At 38.9% G+C, this 18,467-nt stretch overlaps 1 protein-coding gene across 1 annotated transcript; it reads right to left on the bottom strand.

The window, feature by feature from the left end:
* Positions 1-1,308: 1,308 nt before the first annotated feature.
* On the bottom strand, positions 1,309-16,894 carry LOC123031328 (zinc finger protein 474-like). The gene is given in 4 exon segments (XM_044446163.1): positions 1,309-1,583; positions 5,053-5,233; positions 8,714-9,645; positions 16,872-16,894. Coding segments are annotated over 3 exon segments (1,119 nt in total). The 5' UTR covers positions 9,377-9,645; positions 16,872-16,894.
* Between the last annotated feature and the right edge of the window lie 1,573 nt (positions 16,895-18,467).

Below are 18,467 nucleotides of genomic sequence, written 5' to 3'. Positions count from 1 at the left end.
TCCAGTTCAGATATCAGTTCCTCTAGAATATACTGTATTTTAGTCATAAGCAAGTCATCTTCTGATTCTTCTATGTAGTGCTGGCTTGTTAACTACTGGGATAATATATGCTAAGTACTTCACACACTCAAGGAAAGTATTATGTCATTATTGCTTTCATAGTTTGGGGTGCCAAAAAAAGTGGAGATACATCACCAAAAAACAGAGCACCATTTTTTCATGAAATGTTCGTATGCACATTTATATGTACAGATGCAAATCTGGAAATAGTTATTAGACTTTCCATAAAAATAGAGTATATCTCATCATAGGATGGAAAAGTGATCATGTTACCTGTGTGCCTTGCTCGTTTTGCTATCCTAGTATTGTTGATGGACAACTTCACCTTCTGATGGTTCTTTATCTTCATATTGGACCTCAATGGGGCAGCCCTTTGGTAAAGGAGGCTGCCAAAATAGAGGAGTACATGCTGCCAGCCTACATGTCTAAAAGAGAATGTGCTGCAGAATTTTGAGGATAGAGGGAAACATTCTGGGTTGTAGAGAGTCAGAATAGGAATGCTAACAACCGCCTAGGATTTGGATGTTCTCATAGATTTGGGGTCAGAAGTGATAAAATGGTCCATGGGGTATAGAAAAGCCATGAGAAAAATGGAGAATATAAGGTGGTACAAAGTCAGTTCAAAAAATTTAGTAGGTAGGGAAGGACCTACAGTTCTTTGGGAGAAAGGTAATCCAGTGCCACATTTCTCAATATCATGAAAATTGGAGCCTAAATTTTAACTGTAAAATTAGAGCCTAAAGTCAGAAATTCAAGTCTGAGCTCAGGGTCTGAGGGTTGGAGGAACCGGCCCTTCACCCTAAAACATTTAGATTTTGGAGAAAACGTTGATTACTGGGCTGGATACCTGTAACAATTAAAATCTAAGGCTGAATATCTGAGAAACAAGATCTGAGATTATCTTCCAAACACACAAAATGTCCACTTTTGAAGGCTACTGAAGTTTTTACTGTCTTTACGTTACTGCAGACAGAACCTTTTAATGGAAACTACATCAGTAAAAATAAGTGTTCTTGCACGTGATTCCTGGGATCTGAACAGGCATGACCACTTCTTAACAGAGCCTGCTGTTGTGAAACAAGGGTATTTACAAGGCAGTCATAAGGTCACAGTCTATTCTGAAGTCTCCTGAAGATACTTTAGTTCTTATGGACCACCATATGGTTAATATACAATTGCAGCAAAACACTGGCGAAAGCGACATGCCCCATAATTCACCTACATAATCAACATTTAGTTAATTTTACATCAAACACGTTTGGAACTTGATTTTGTATAGTGCGATGATTCTTCAGTGCTGAGACCTCTATCTATCCTATAGGTCACAGAGGAATGCTGCTCTTCAAAACTTGTCTTGGAAGGAGAAGCATTTTATTTTGGTGTCTTCGGTTTGCAGGACCGCTGGTGGACGATCAGTCTGTCTGGCAAGAAGGTGCGACCACAAATATTGCATGGGACTAACTGGCTCTGGGCACTTTGCCAGGCAGACTCATTTAAAGCATCAAGATCATAGTAGCCCTTGCCTGGAAAATTTAAAAAAGGGAGAAAAAATATCAGTTTTCTTTCTGGAGAACCATATTCAGTTTTTACGGAAAATATTTTCAGGAAATACCTGTTGTCTGAGTCTTTCAGTTTTTCATAGTCCTAATGAGAGAGGGAACCCCCATGCACCCAAACTCTGCTTATTGTCTCAGGGGTCAAATAAAGTTAACTACAAACTGAATCATCTTCTATGCATGGAGAAAGCATTTCTGCATGTGCTATGTTACACATTCTTTGCTAATTATTAACATATTTGCCTACACTTCAGTATCAGTCAGTTTCACCACTTGGCCTTCTTATGAAACCTGTTTAATGAGCCAATCTTATTTGACCAAAGGGAAGGAAGAAAAAGCATGCCATGTTCTGTTCTTCACTATGTCTCCACCTCTTCATCCCCCCCCCCCACTCTGCTGTTCTTGGGCTAAAAGATCCAATTCTGTTCTAATTTAGGTTTTGTGTGCGTGCGTGTGTGTTTTATAAATGCTTTCAGTATGACTTACAGCAGGGTTAAGTCAAAGACCCAGCAGGCAAAATCAGCCAACCTCAGTTTAAGTCCATTTTCATATTCTCCCCCAGCTATTTCAGCAAGAGTTTTATCTGCAATTAAGCCTAGAGACTGAGGCAGCTGGAAAGCATTTTAAATAGCATAATTGGTATTGTTGCTTTCTCTCTCGTCTCTCTTGCCTTAAAATGAGCTTTAAATCCTTTTCCTTTTGACAGAGCTACCTTTAGCTGAGGTTATTTAGCAACTGTATAAGCCCATACCAATGACATTTATGCTTCACAAGCATATGTAGTTTTCTATGTATCGTGAGAAAACTATACAGTTTGATTTGAAACAGCAAGTGGTTCTCTTTTGCCAAAAGGTATGGTATTTTAGCCAGTAATTTTTACTGCATTAACCTAGATTGTGTGTTCAGATATTGAGTCCAAACTTGTTTGAAACTAGTGCATTTTAAAAAGTCCATTGTTTATGTAACAGGCAAATATATAGGTCTTTCCGTAAGGAGCCATGCAGTTGTAACGTGATTCATATTCAATGCTTCGTATAAAAGTAAGCCTTAGATCTCCTAATGCGTCTGTTCCTAATATTCCCTTTCACTCGATGAGCAACCAACTGTGTTCCTTTTTTGGCTAAAGCAAGAGTTTTTTTCCATGTGCAGGAAATGAATGTGTATTCTGTATACTTCAGAATGTTCACGGCCAAACTACACATTACACTGCAGTCATATTAGGCCATTTTGTGTTGAAAAATACCTTTGGGAGTGGAGAAGTGAATTTGAGAGGGAGCTTAACATTTCTCTTGCCAGTTACTTTCCCTCTGAAACTTTTTCTTAACTTCTTTTTTCATCAGGTAGACTTCTGAGTTTCCAGTTCAGAATACACCATGAAGGTATAATCCATGGGAAGCCAAAGCTTCATGGGGGTGCAACTAGAGGAGAAGACGCACGCTTCTTCCCTCCCTCCTTTCTCCTCTGTGGCAAGGAGCACCCCAAGGGCTAGCACAGTGCCACAGAGAAGTAACCATCAGAGTAATGTTACACGCAGCTGCAGTTCATGCAGAAAGGGTGGAAGAGAAAATTACCTGCACCATGGTCTATGCTTTCAAACTTTTCATTTAGGGGATTTTTCCCTGATAGTGTAAGACATTGATCTGTATGCTCTGTTAATGCATGCCTCTCCCCCATTTAATGATATCATTTAATTATAACCTGAAGAGCTTAGTAGTGCTCAGTGTGTCACATGTCACAGCAGGCGGAGAGGCAACATATTTTAAAACAGCAACTGGGCTGTATGTGGATCTTTGCAGACTGGCAGTAGGATTCCATTAATGTGGAATGCACTTCCAGGATCACTAAAAACATCTGCAAAATCTGACCAGCCATTTGTTTCCTAGTTCTCTAACGTTTTCAAAGCCGTCACAGTTCTCATGACTTACTTTCAGGTCCATAATTGTACTTGTGTAAAACTGATATACTTTCTTTTTAGAAAATGTATTTTTATTTTGCCTGCCATGGCTTCATTTTAATGTTGCATTCCTATTGTGGTTGAAGCAGCCTTTGGGAGTCAAATGCCAGATTACGCTAACCATGTGGTGTGCAGCTGGAGTTTGCCTTTTAAATAAACAAATAAATAAATAAATAAAAATCTAGGGCTTGCTTTCAATGTGGGACCACCATGCTTTGCGAGAGGAGAGTTAAACCTTCTCCCTATTTTTAAAATTACCCCTTCCCATGTTGGGTGTTAAAAATGACAGAATGTCCCCACTGATACAAGACTTCTCTCCTACTCTTTTGACACCCCCCTCTCCCAGGCGGCTGGGTTTTGAGAAACAAATTGTGGTAGAAGGTCTAATTGTACTCTCTTGGAGCAATCTTGCCCCAGTCCAAACCAGGCCGAACAGGAATAACAGGACAGCCTTCAACTGCATGCTAAGTGATTGGTGTAATGTGTAGTCGGTCCTGTATGTATTTGTAGGAAAGCATATTGCAGAACTTCTGGCCAATTCTCAGTATAATGATATTGGAACAATATGGACAATACAGAGGCTGTACAATCATTCCCAATCATGCCAATGTTGTTCCAGGGTTCCCTGATCTGTATAAAGAGCTCGTAACATCTAGAGCTTCTGTGCTGTTAGTTGTTTGAGTCTGCTGCATCTACTTTTGGTTTCCGAGCAGAATTGAGATCTGAGCACCACATGATTTCCTTTCTTGATGTTCTACTATATGACCTCAAGATGGCACTGTGGCACAGCAGAATAGCATACATACACAAATGGAGATGATACATTCTTTTGTTTTTACAATTAAATGTCACATTTTCCTGCGATCTAACCATATATTTGCTGAAAGTGCTGGTCGGACACCGAAGTGATACTGGGGAGTGATGATGTTGTCTAAAGAAACCGTAAACAACCATGAATACAGAAATTTTAGGGCATGATAAATGCTTCCTGTCAAAAAGCTCCAGATATTTAGATAGAACAGGAGATACAACCAGGAATGAAGAAAGCAATTCACTTAGCTCTCCAGAATGGCACTGCTACTTCTATTGAGTGAAAGGTCATCTTTACAGCTCATTCCTGCATTGATGCTTAGCCACATCTTTGCGTAGCATATATTGATCTAGTGTAGACCCTAGATTTCAGAGGAGAAATTATCAACCTCTTTCCAGTGCAAAGCTTGTACAGGAAGACTGTGCATAGATTGAACTGCTAGATTCCATTGTCATTAAGTTTATTGCTAGAGGGTTCATGCCTGAATAACACAGTCTATATCTGAATAACAGTCTTAAGAATTACAAATGCCACTAAATTTTGCCAAATGAGGCAAGAGAAATCTTTTTAAAAGTTACATAATCACTTAAAGTCAAAACTATATACAACATTAACAATATGCCTCCCCAAACCCTCTGCCTGTATAGTGATCCCTTTAGACTGTATCTTACCTCCAACAGGTGTAACCACTGGCTTTATCGGTTCCGGTCTTCGTAAATGTTTGGGCAATTGATCATTCTCAATATGCCATTTTTTCAGACACTGTGGTTCATGGATGCCTATTGAATGTGTTCCATACTCACGGCCACAAATGTAGCAAATAACGGCTGGAGGCCGCCTTATCACTGAAGGCTGTGGACAACAAGTGCAGTTAAAAGGTAATTGATTTCAGGATATAATTTAAATTGCAGTAGGTGGTGAGGGGAGGTGTTCTGGTTGAAAGGAAACCTGCTGGCAAAATGCAGGTTCAAAAATGCATTGTAATAGCTTTTAATGCCTGCAAGATATGGATACAGAGGCAACTAATTCTTGGCCACAGTTCATGCCTGTTACCAGGGCTAATTTTCCAAGATTCCAGATGAGCAATTTTTTTCTCAGATTGTTGCATGAAATTATCATTGGATGTTTAAGGTAATTCACAGACTTCTGCAGTGACTCAAGATCAGGTTTTACTGAGTTATAGATGATCCATACATAACCCACCACTGGCTATTTGTATTTAAAAAATCAATCACATTTTTGTTTTGTTTTGCAAACCATATTGCAAGCTTGGAAATGTATAGACATTGCCTGTAGATTGTGTTTGGGTCCATTTTCAGACCCAGAAGATAAAAACTGTGAGTAAATTCTGGTAAAACGCACCCCCCCCCTCACCAAACTCTAACAAATCTCTTAAACATCTCAGGTGACATTTTGTTCTTTGCCACTAAGAGCAAAATGTCTTTGCTTGGCCATAGCTATTATCATCCTACAATTCATTAGCTAATTTATTTCTCCCAGCTTTAGTTGCTTAGATTCCCCCCCCCCACTTTCTTTGGTTAAAACAATTGTTAAAATTAAATCTCTAACATGGGCTGTTTTCAGATCCTTTTATTTAACGTAACTCACTATGTCTGCCACTTTAAGGAGGATGGCAGTTATAAATTAAATTATGCTGGAAAATTCCAAACTGCAAGTTCAAATAATTTTCCAGCTTAGATTACTGCTTACTGGGCAATTACTAGACTCCATCATCTGTTATAAATACTTAGGAATGCTACATCAATTGCTCTATTTATAATCAATTGTGCCAAGGAAAACTAGTTACATAACTTGGCCTTCTAGTTTTACTAAATTGTCAAGACCTAGTTTATGGTTGTGTGCTATCTGTTGCTTGTTACTAGTAAGTATTCGCCAACCCCCTATCCCATATTAACCCTAATATAGTGCTACCAAACCTACAATTTGCTTTGTTTATATGATGTGATAAAATTTGTTAGCATGCGTTATGAATTTTTGTTGCTGTTGTTAGTAGATACATCTTCTATCCCAGTTCCCTCACCTTTATTTAAAATTGAGGCATGAACAGAATTCACTTTAACCATGCTAAGCACTCCCTAAACCTTGATTTTACTATCAGGGCCACATTTGATGGAATCAGTGCAAAACCACTAAGCTTCTTGTGACCACAGGTTTTAACAATGCAATAAGGCTGGAATTCAGATACAGATTTCAGGATAGAAGGCACATAGCTTATTTTAGAGTTTCACTAGGAAAGCATGACTCCAGTGAGTGGTTCAGTTCCTAATGATACAAAAGCAGAACAAAATTTTAAACTTTAGTTCTGTGCAGCAACAGAAAAAAGACAGAAAGCTAAAATATGTTTTTTTTTTTATTTTGCAAGCAGATATACAATAGGAAAAAGCAGCAGATGGCAGTACGGGATAGTAAAGACGCCACCAGTGGAAGGTCAGAATTTAGTTTGCACCACATATTGACAAGTGAAACATTGAGAAAAGACATTAAAAGTTTGCTGTCAGGATCTACATAGAGAGAAAGATAAAACATTTCCTTTAGAAGAATAGCTCCTACTTTCTTTATACAATTGAACTGGATTTTGAGAAAATAAGTTTAAGGATTGCTTACAACATTTCATTTAACACAGCACAGTCCTGAGCAGGATTCAACACTGACTTATACATCCAATCTTAATTAAGCCTACACAGTTTACTTTAGATATAACCAAGCTTGGTTAATCCAGATGAGCCCATGCATTCCTTTACTAGTCGAATTACAAAACAGCAGCTGTGGCCTACCAAAGCCAGAACAGGCAAGCAGGCTTGCTCTAGACTTTGGGAAACTTAGTAACATAGTTAGAATCAATCTGTTCTAGTACTGGAATACTATAAGACAAATCTGGTGTCTTTCTACTTCAATAGTGAAGGAAACACAATAAATATCCTTAGAAACAGCCTTTTTGAAGTTGGTTTTCCAGGCAGAAAGGGGTTCCCCAATTCAGAGCTGCTGATGTCTTTCTGCCAGAACTTGGAGTAAATTTAGGGTTAGGGTTGTGGTCTGTCATCTCTTCTGTCCTGTTCAGGGAATGAAAGTACGTGTGTGTGTGCACGCACCATGGCCTTTTGTGCAGCTATCCAAGTTCTACTCAGTTATCCTTTGATCCCTGCATTATTGCCTGGACTATCAATTCACTTTTAGTCCCATTTGTAGAGGAAGGCCAGCTGCAGGTTTTATTAACCTGTTCCTAGCCCTACCAACCTTTCACCTCCATTGATGTCCTATTAAAATCCAATATATAGCAATATTAGCATGCTAACAGATGCTTCCCCCTTCCTCCTACAATCTACACTACAAATGTAGGCATCATTGATTCTGATTTAGCTGTAAAATAGTTTCTTCTCAAGCATTTGGTACAGCAATGAGAAGCATACACATCACAAATTAGTATAAAGGCATTACAATATTGGTGATTTTATTTTCAATTCTTTTCTGAATAGTTACCCATAGCCTCATATTGGTTTAGGTTTTGAGCTATGCAAGAACAGTATCTCTTTCTTGGTAAGTCACTGAAGTCAGGACTTGTTTTGCCCTAATGTTTGTTCCTTTCAAATTTAAAATGAAACAGTATTATTCAAAGAAGAAAGTTCTATTCTAGTTTTGTTGTCCATATTGTCTTCTATATCTCCTTTCACATGGGATTCTACTGAAAAGGTGGCTAAAGGTGCACCTATTCAAGTTTAGAAAGAAAGAATAGAGGCTTCCAGTATGCTTTGCCATGAACTGTTTAAGGCAGTTATTAGCAGGATTTGGCCCTCTCTGCTTTGCTTCTTCACAGAGAAAAAGGCTTCTTCCTCAGCTGGGGATTATGTGTCAGTGCAGCCCTGATGGTCTTAGTTTCATTCTGGTTTTTACATGAGTTATAGCACAAAATCTGTTCCATCTGTTTCCTTATATCAGTGCTGTATTTTCAGTCCCTAGTCCTAAAATTTCATTCCATCGTTAAGTACAGCAGTTGAAGAACCAAAAATTCCTAATATGGTTTGTGTTAATGCTGAGATTTATGTTAATTACATTGCTACCACTACTACTTTTCCTACAAAAGAACTCTCTTACTATGTGCATGAGGTTTACATCTCTACCGTTAACTTGTGCAGAATATGAGTACTTGTCTGGGTATTTGAGGTTTCTTTAAGGCTACTCACTTAATTTTATTCTCTGAAATGAAATCCTAGCGAAGCTTTTACCATTTACTTCAAGGATAGCAGAATGTCATCCAGGAGTTTGCACATGGAAACAATTGGGCCTCTTTCACAGGTATGATGCCTTCTAATTTACCTTGTCTGGTACGGAAGATGCTGGGCCATAACCTGTAGATCTAAGCAATTTAGGGGAGCTGTTGCTTGAAGGACCTGGAGCAGCCTTTGTTTTGCAACTCCTCTGGTGTATAATGAGACGGTCTGGAAGGAAAGTGCGACCACAGTTTTGACATGGCAGGAGCTGAGCTTGGTAACTTTGAGTAGCTGCTGTGTTTTCAGCCATTGCACCATATGTTCCTCCAGGAAGGGCTTGAGGTTTAACAGGTGCTGGTCTTCTTAGATGCTTTGGTAACTTGTCATTTTCAATATGCCACTTCTCTAGGCATTGCGGCTCATGGATAGGAAGGGACTGTGACCCAAACTCTTTGCCACAGATGAAGCACACCCTGAAGCCTGGTCTTCGTGGTGCAATGACTGGCCGATCCCACTGATCCTGAGACATGCCTCCAGTAGCTGACCGTTTCGATACCACCACAGTGCCGGGCCTCTTTTTCTCCCAGTTTATTTTAGTGATAGACCTTAAACCTACGACTTCTGGCAGAAGTGTGGGAAGATCTGGCGCAATGGGTGGTGAACTCTGTTTTGAAGGTGAGCTGGTGGAGGGGTGAGCAAGGGCTTTTCCAGCATTTGGCACAGATTTATGATGTTTGCTTAAAGTCTTTTTCATTAAAGCTGTTTCCATGAAGTCTAAAATGCTTCATCAACAGTCCCTCTGGACTGGCTTGGTGCTTGTTTGGACCTTGTCATCTCTGTCATTGTCTTTTGCTTGACCTTGCTCCTTTAACAACAGCTGAGGTCTCTGGGATAAAAATACCAGAAACTATAATGACAGAGGGTAGCCGTGGAGGATTTGGCCACATTTGCAGTGTTCTAATTGAGATGTTCCAGTAATGTTGCTTTTTTTTTGTAAGTTTTTTTTCTGTTTTACCTTTTTTGTGTCTTTTTTTAATCCTGGAAAAAAGATAGATGAACAAATGTTAAGCAGAATACTGATTTTTAAATCTTTTCAAGACATTCTTAAAAAGGAAAATACAGGATAAAATATAGGATGAATGTAAGATTTTTATGTTGATCTTTTTTGCATATGTAACATTTTGTGGGAAGCCTGTATCTGCTTATTTGGAAAGAAACTCTACTAACCACAGTTGGGGCCAATTTTTGAGTAAATATGAATAAGAATGTGTTATTTTTCAAAGGTCAGCTATGAATGATTCGTCAGTCATTTTATTGCCGTTTTTCCAGGCATTTTTGACTCAGTATTTAGAGGAATGAGTGTATAGGTAACTGCATTCCACAACCATGTTGGTGCAATATTCTGGATCATTAATCTGCTTCTGCACCAGAGAAAAGAAATAAAACCCTTGTAATAAAAAAGACAAAGCAGACTGATCTACAATACTGAGAATAGCCAGAGCTATCTTTCTGCTTTTGTATTTGTCTGAAATTATGTATGAATTAGGCTTCTATCTTTTCACTGGCCTCCACATGAGTGGCCATTTGACCTCATGACTGACCTCACAAATAAAACTGTATTGTTCTATATAACAGTATAATGCTGGGAGCCAGCATGGTGTGGTGGTTAAGAGTGCAGGACTGGGACTCAGGTGATCTGGGTTGTAGTTCCCACTTAGACTGGATGACTTTGGGCCAGTCACAGACTCTCAGCCTAACCTACCTCACAGGGTTGTTGTGGTGATAAGATTGAGAGGATAATAATGTAAGTTGCTTTGAGTTCATTTTAAGGAAAAGTGGGATATAAATCTAATAAATAAAACCTTTATTACTTTGTTTCCACCTGCAACAAAACAAAGCGGAATGAAACCCTGAAAAACATTGTTCATGGGGAAATGTCCCAGACCAAGAAGGAAGACAAGGCCCTAGGGTTAAGTAAGAAGTCCATAGTAGTCATAAATCACCATGTAGTGCTAGCCTCTTGCTGTCAAGAGCTTTCTTGATAGCAAGAGGCTATCTGCCATATCCTATTCTCCTTTTGGGTACCAGAACAGAGATTTTAAATTGCAATGTTACCAGTTTGTGAACGTCTTGAAGATGGTCTTAAAGAACTATTAACTTTTTCTTGTAACTCTGAAAGTTGCTGTGTCAAATACAGTGTTGTAAAAAACCCTTTGTTCTAATGCAACATTTCCACAACCTGGTGCCCTCCTGTACTTTTAGACTACAACTCCCAGCATTGCTAACCATGGACCTTGCTGGCTGGGGCTGATGGGAACTGAAGTTCCAAACAACTGAGCAGCATGAATTTGGGAAAGCCACTATAAAATGTTATGAGATCATCTCTAATCCTATACAAGATCAGAGATTATTTCTTGTCTCCAAGAAATGCCCTGCTTCAACTGCCAGGTTTTTCACAAAAGGTTCAACTATCCAATATTTGACAGGAAATCCACAAACTAATGAGCACAAATGCAAAACTTCTGTCCATTTTAGTGTGATGTTCTATATGGACAACTAGACTTTCTTTCTTTTTAGTAGGACTCTTTCATTTAAAATCTTTTTTCTTTCAAGTTTAATGTCTTATGTGTAATTATGAACATGCTTCAAACCAGCCATCACAAACGCCTCTAAAAGCACCAAAAGCCTTTTCATATGCACATTTGGTCATGGACCATTGATTTCCCAGGCTTTTTGTTATAAACCAATGACTGACTGTTGCCAAATTTTAATTATTTGCATCACATCTGTTTACCCCATCTTCTTCTGGGAAACATGGATTGTTGGTTCCTTAGATGCTGTCTCCAACATTACCACCAATGCATGTTTGGTCATAGACACCAGAATAGTTGGCTTAAGTAGATTCTAGTTGTTAAATCTAGCTTAAGTAGATTTAAGCAGATTCTAGAAGACAGTTGAAGCACCACTGAGAACCAAATAAAATGCTTATTGTATTTGTGCATCATGACAGACTATGGCCTGGCATTGTGAAAGACTGCTGTAGTCACATCAGTGATGAAGTAGAAGAAATAATACAAATGGATAAAGTAGTTTGGTAAGAAATAATATAAATTACAATGTAGTAGAGGCCTTTTAAGGGGTTATGAGATAATTATAAGGAAGTGCCACCTTTCGGTCATGGAGAAAGAAGAAATTACATGGATTAACATGGGAGAGGAGAAACCTCTGCTTCAACCTGCTAACACTTTATCCATCGCTCCATTTTCCATTGATAGATGTATGGCAAGAGCAATCAAGCTGTTACCCTTTACAGTAATTTCAAGCAGTCAAGCAGACTCTGGAATAAAGACTGTTGAGTGAGTCAAGCTCTTTTGCTGAAAATGTGAATCCATCAAGAAGAGAAACCATAAATGACCTTTTAAACAATATAGTCTATTGTTGGACTTCCAAGATCTCTGCTGGAAATGTTTCATAACAGATTTATGCTGTATTTGGGGGATTATACCACTTGGTCTCTTTTCCTTTCCGCCAAGTTGGAAATGGCCTGTTAAGTTCATATTCATAAATTTGAACCCCTCCATTGTGTTCTTCATCAGCTATAAAATGCATAATGTTTTCGAAAGTAAATTAACCTTTGTCTATAAAAAGCAAGGAAAAGTGTTGGGGTTTCCTGACCCAGTTCCTGAATGTTTGGATACAAGGGAGCAGTAGCCAAATATGGGTCATCATTCTTCTTTCAGGCAATACTTGATCCATCAGCAATCCTCAGTGATGGTCTTAATTCACAAACCATATGCTTGTAATGAAAATACATTTAGATGTAATGGACTCTTTGGATCCAAATAAGACTATTTATAGTAATACAAGAGCTAATTTGGATTCTGCCTGAAAGGGCTGCTTTATGTCTAATATCTCACAAAGTATAACTAGTTCAAATTTAGATTATTTGCATTTTATTTCCCTTTGGGAAAAAAGGGAAATCTACTTTGGACTAAACTTCAGTTTCTCTTTTCAAAGCCTGTAACAATATGATTATTGCTAATCATCTCATGTGGCCTTTCTTTAGGCATTAATCCTAAAGGATGGGTCAAATGCTCTTTTTTTTGGTAGGTTAAATAAAACAATAATATCACACATATTGACCTTAAAGGACAACAGCTCATTAGAGAAGCTGTTAAATTTCTTGCTTCATGGCCCTACTTAGAAATAAAGCTGGTGCACATACACTTGTGCACACAATTTCTCAGACTTTTCTTCCAGTACATGTACTCTGTTTCACATCTCTCTGGATTCCCCTGTGTAAACACTCCAGGAAAAAGTCATCTTCTAATCCTGGCTTCTTTCAAGATAAATTTGTTGACTGGAACATTGTTGTGCTGATGAGGGAATGAGACAGGCCACAGAGTGCTGAAATCCTTTGTTATTTCTGTTCATTGATAATTTTGTGTAGGAAACCCTTGAAAAGCAACATTTTGCTCCAGGAAGTGATGTTATAGACTAGAAGAACAACCAAGTGATTTTAGGAGTTTAATAAAATATTACTTTGCAAAAACAAAAACAAATTCTCCAGCTCCTTCAACTGTTACTAACATAATATTTCCAAGCAGAAAATATGTAGAATTTGTATCGTCGTCTTTCTGTCTCTGGAAACTGTTTCTTGCTGCTTACCTACAGATTCATTGGAACGACACCACAAATTTCAACAAACAAACACATACTGGTAATAAGTTCTCACTCAAGAAAATCCTTTTGGGCCAGTGCAGGATAATTTCAGATATAACCTTCAGACCTTTCAGACCAAACGGTGTAGCTGACACCTTGAGTGACCCTGAGGCGTTACCAATAGTCCTAGGATGATTTTATACATTCCCCAAATGTTGCTGAAGGAAGACTGGAAGTTCCTGGGTTTCTTTTTGTCAAAAACAAAATCATATTTTATTGAATTATTTTATATATGCTGCATTATTTTATGTATGCTGTTAATAAAAATAAAAATGCCATCTAAAGCATGAACAAGATAGGTTTATGGTGCATAATTCAAATTAGAGAACTGGTCCAGTGTAGCAGGCAAGGATTAAATATTTCATGCCCCTGGTCAAATTAGGAGCCCGCCTGTGCCTGTTTGCAAGTTGAAAATACGCACCGAACACTGGGAGATTCCATCATGGATCCCCTGAGTTCTGTGTCATTTTGACACCATCTACAGCTGTGATCCAAGAGTCCCACTGGGCTGGTGCCACAGTTCAGGAGACTCTCTTGACCTCACCTACATGGATGGTCCCTCTCTCAGCTCTAAGCTTATTATGGTTGGGTGGCTGGGAAGCCATCCTTTTCAATTGGCAGAATGCCCTGACATGTAGCATTGTTCTAGGTCATTGTGGGAAATTTAAAATGGAGGCCTCAATATGATGGACCAACACAAGTGTTTGCTCAAGCATGCCAACAATGGGACTGAACTTTGGCTGTTCATCACAAGCATTTGCAGAAAGGTAAGACTTCTGTTCTTCAACACTCTGCCCTTTTCTATAATGTCCAGATAGTCTCTGCTAGCCTGAAGAGCCATATAATACAGAAAGCACTGCACTGAGAATGCATTTTAAAATTTTCTTTTATATCACTATCAAAAATCTTAAGAAGAGCTTTGTTGGATCAGACCAAAGGGACTATCTAGTTTAACTTTCTGTTTTACACTGACTGGTTAGAAGCATGTGTGAAGCCAACAGAGAGGACATGAGCACAGTTCATGTGCTTCTTGTTCCTGTCCCCCAGCCACAGGTACCCGGACATGCTGCCTCTTATATTAGAGGTTGTATACAGCCATTCGGACAGTATCTACCAGCAGCAGATAAACAATGGCTGAAACACCAACCTCCACGTTTGCTCACCATCTAGGCACCACTTCTGCAGCCTCTTCCAGTTCAAATCTCTGCCCTCCACTGCCAGGTACCTGAGAGACTTGGCAGCAGGACAGACTATTTTGCAAATGTGCATGATGGCAGCAGCATCAGTAGTGGTGAATGAGGTGAAGGGGAATGAGCCAGGTGCATGTCAAGACAAATATAACAGCGGTTTAGTTTACTAGTGTGTTGGAGATTTAAGTTAATGTGAAAGTACAGTTCAGTGATCTCTCTCTGTATGTTACAGAGTCAATGGATTGCATACTGTTGGCCTTAGACTGAGCAGTAATGGTCTGATGGGTTGAAGTGGATACTGAGGGTAAAGCTGAACTTCAGGAGCAAGCACTTCTTGTCCGTTACCTTGCCTAGTTTTCTTCTGAATACCGCATTCCTATTTTCTCTTGTTTCCATAGCTTCACCTTCAGCTACGGACATCTGTCCAATAATCCTCTGCTAAAATTCTTCACCTGTCTTGTTACTTGGACTGTGTGACACTACACCCTCCCAGTGAAATCCCTGCAGTGGTTTCCTGTCCACTCCTGGACCCTGCACAAGCTTCCCATCATCCCTTTTATAGCCCTCCATTTCTTTGTTCCTCCTCATCTTTCCACATTTATATCTGAACACACCCTTTCTGTGGTCTTCACATATCTAGTTCCATCACCCTCAGTGATCCAAGGCTTTCTTCCTTCCTGAAACAACTCTGCCCATTTCCCCTTGAGCCTGGAACTGTTTCTCAGAACTTCTCCATGCAGCCACATTCCTTATTTTCTTTTTAACTCACCTTTGGATTGCCATTGTCCTGCCTCTACCATGCCATGTTATTGTGATTCGAACACTCTGGCTTAGCAACAATTATTTTTTCTTCTGTTAACCCAGACCTTCATTTTCCCCTTTCCACGTTGCCTTCCTGTGTCGATGCTTTAGCTTGGAAGCCTCTTGGAGTAGGGAGCTGTCATACCTGTTCTTTGCCAAATGCACTGTGCACAGACCATACAATATAAATCGGCCCTCATCATGCATAGCCCACACTGCCAACAGGGAAGGATGATGGCATTTGCTCTTCAACAACATCTGGAAGACCACATATTCCCTGCACCTGCTATAAATAATAACTAAGAATCTGAAGTGGGCTGGATCCACTATAAGAACATTGCTTTTTGGCTGATGTTCTAGCCAGGGGTAGATGCCAAAGATCCGATCTATTGGATCAAGCCTGCGTTTGTCCCCACCAAGCCTTGATGATTTCACAATTGGCTATGTCCTTCTATGCACTTTGCTGCCTCCTAATTATAATCTCTGCAAGGGCTGGTTTTCATTTATTTGCTTACACTTCCTTGTTTCCTGTATTAAAGCAATTCAGATACCACCTCTTCATTAAAGTCGAAGAACTTATATGGGGAATATATAGGGCAGTAATATGAAATGGCTCCACCCAACATGAGTTCACGAAGAAACTTAACCAAGATTATATATATGCAGATAATTAGTATTATATAAAAAAAATCATCTGGTAAGAAGCCAAATTGTTCCTCTTCTCAATACAAATACAAACAATGTTGTTAAATATCCACAGAAGTAAAAAAGATCCACTTGCTAACTGTAAAGAATAAATTAAACAGCAGTCTTAATACTCGTTTCAGAACCAACATACCTACATATGTGCCAGAACCAAGTGAAACAAACTGCAGCATGTGATGTCTAAATTCATGAATTCAGACTTTTGAAAACAGCTATATGTAATTTCTTTTTATCAGCATATTATAGTTAAAGGCAGTAGCCAGAATAATCAGAATTCATTTTCTGAGAGGTGTCATCTCAATTTTTTTGGCCAATTATGGACAGTGTGAATATAGTGACATATTTACTTCTTCAGTAAAAATATTTTTTCCTACCAGATGAAGAGGCAGGATTTTATCTTTTTTAGACAACTTTGTGTTAAAAAATGAAGCTCTACATTTTCTGCATTAACTTATGATAAAGCGAGTTGCATTAAAACACCTCCCCCCTATATACACGTACACTATTTCTTACCTGTTACGTGTGGTACTAAAAGTCACCAGCTCTCCCTCTGCAGTAGTATAGCAACTATATTATTAGTATTAGTGTTTTGCTTTGGAAAGCAGGCAAGTGCACATTAAAAACGCTTCATGAGCTAAGTATGTATAAAGTACAAGCCGTCTCAATGCAAGATGAATTATGTAATGGAGCAAACACTAGATGTATACTATGAATATGCTTTTTCTATTAAAAGGTTAATTTTGATCTATAGCTCAATCCCATCAAACTAAGGATGTCTTTAACTGAGCTTATAGCCTAGTAACAGCTGCATTTCTTCACTCTGTCTTTGCTGCTGCTTTGTCTTACCTTGAAATGTCAGTACTTAAACCCCCTCATAATGATTCCTCCATGCACACTGAGGAATTAGCAGAAGCAAAGCACTAGGTCTTAGTATCTCCTTTCTTTCTTAATTTAGTAGGTTAGCATCTTCTGTTGCTACAGAAATGACGTTCCTCTTTTGTCTTTACCATGTTGCCTAGCAACATATCAACAAAAGTGAATTCACAGAGCTCCTGGGAAACTGATTGGTCAATCACATTGTTTGGAGAGAGGAAAAAAAGGTGTGTGCAAAACTAGTCTTTAGAGATGGACATACAATTTTTCCAAAGTTGATCACTGGGAATTGTGGTGGATCAAAATAAAATTCCCTTACATTTCACCCCAGCTACTTTAACAGTCATTGATATGGATCATGTCACAGAAAGAAGGGGTGAAGGAATGACAGAGAGAACTTGAACTACTTAGTACTGCTCCACATCCATTACAAGTTTGTCTAGACTGCAGCTTTCCTGCACAACTGTTTGGCCCTGTAATGAACAAAATGGATCATGGGAGTATTTCCTTTCATAGAAAGTAGACAGATTTGTGTGTGAAGCAATCTATGCATCACCTCTGCTGCTAGTACTCTGAAACCAAACTCCTGGACTAAGCATGTGTGCCTTGTTCTGTTGTTCAGTGTTTCTAAGTCACCCAGTTGGTAGACCTTGGGGTTCCAGGGAGAAAGAAAGTAGATTTTGCAATCATAAAGTTAAGGTGGTCACTTAGGTGTTGCCAAAAAAAAAAAATAAAAAAAAAAAAGAAAAGGGGGTAAAAAAGGGAAAAAAAAAAAAAAAAAAAAAAAAAAGGGGGGGGGGAGGGGGAGTATATAACCAAAACAGAAGAAAGGACACTGATTTGCATAATATTTTCATAGGCAAACAATGTATAAATGCAATTTTAAAAATAATAAGCATAATCTGAGGGTGAACTGGCCAGGTGACCTGTGTACCTATTTAACCTGCTGTCCAGATGCAACTCTTTTGATGGGCAACTTCAAGGCTTTTGCTGGCTTTTCTTTATGGTTTTTCAACTGTAAGCCAGACCTGGAGTGGGATCCTTCAAATAGAAGGCTCTGTAAGGTAGAACTGCTTGACACCCTACCCCACCTCTGTATTATGCAACCAGGTGGTAAGAATGTATTATTTTACAGCGCTGATGATACACCTTTAATTTCTCCACAAAGCAAGGCCATCCCTTAAGTTTTATTCCTCCTTTTCTTTTCCACAATAAATTATAGTCAGCTTGCTAACAGTGTTGGCAAGAACAATGTTTTGTTTTCTGTAACTTGGTAACAGAGGCCTGTTGTGAGCATAACTGTGCTTCAGACCTGTTGCAAGGAGGCAAGTACACAAAGCAAACAGAAGTGTGCCTTTTAACAGCAGCACCTCTCCTAAGCATGAACTGAAGTCACAAAGCAATTTCATAGTGCTTTTAGAAAAGACTTTGAATGTCTTGTTTACCTATTACATGGTGGTTTGAAGACTGATAGACTGCTATTATTGTTTTCTGGTCCTGCTGGAGCCATGAAAGGGGATGCAAGAAAAGAAATGACATTTAATTACTGCATTGGTCCTATTAAAAGTA

This window comes from Varanus komodoensis, unplaced genomic scaffold, assembly GCF_004798865.1.
Source record: "Varanus komodoensis strain SLA01 unplaced genomic scaffold, ASM479886v1 scaffold5, whole genome shotgun sequence".
Lineage (NCBI taxonomy): Eukaryota > Metazoa > Chordata > Lepidosauria > Squamata > Varanidae > Varanus > Varanus komodoensis.
This window is presented reverse-complemented; position numbering and strand designations above follow the sequence as displayed.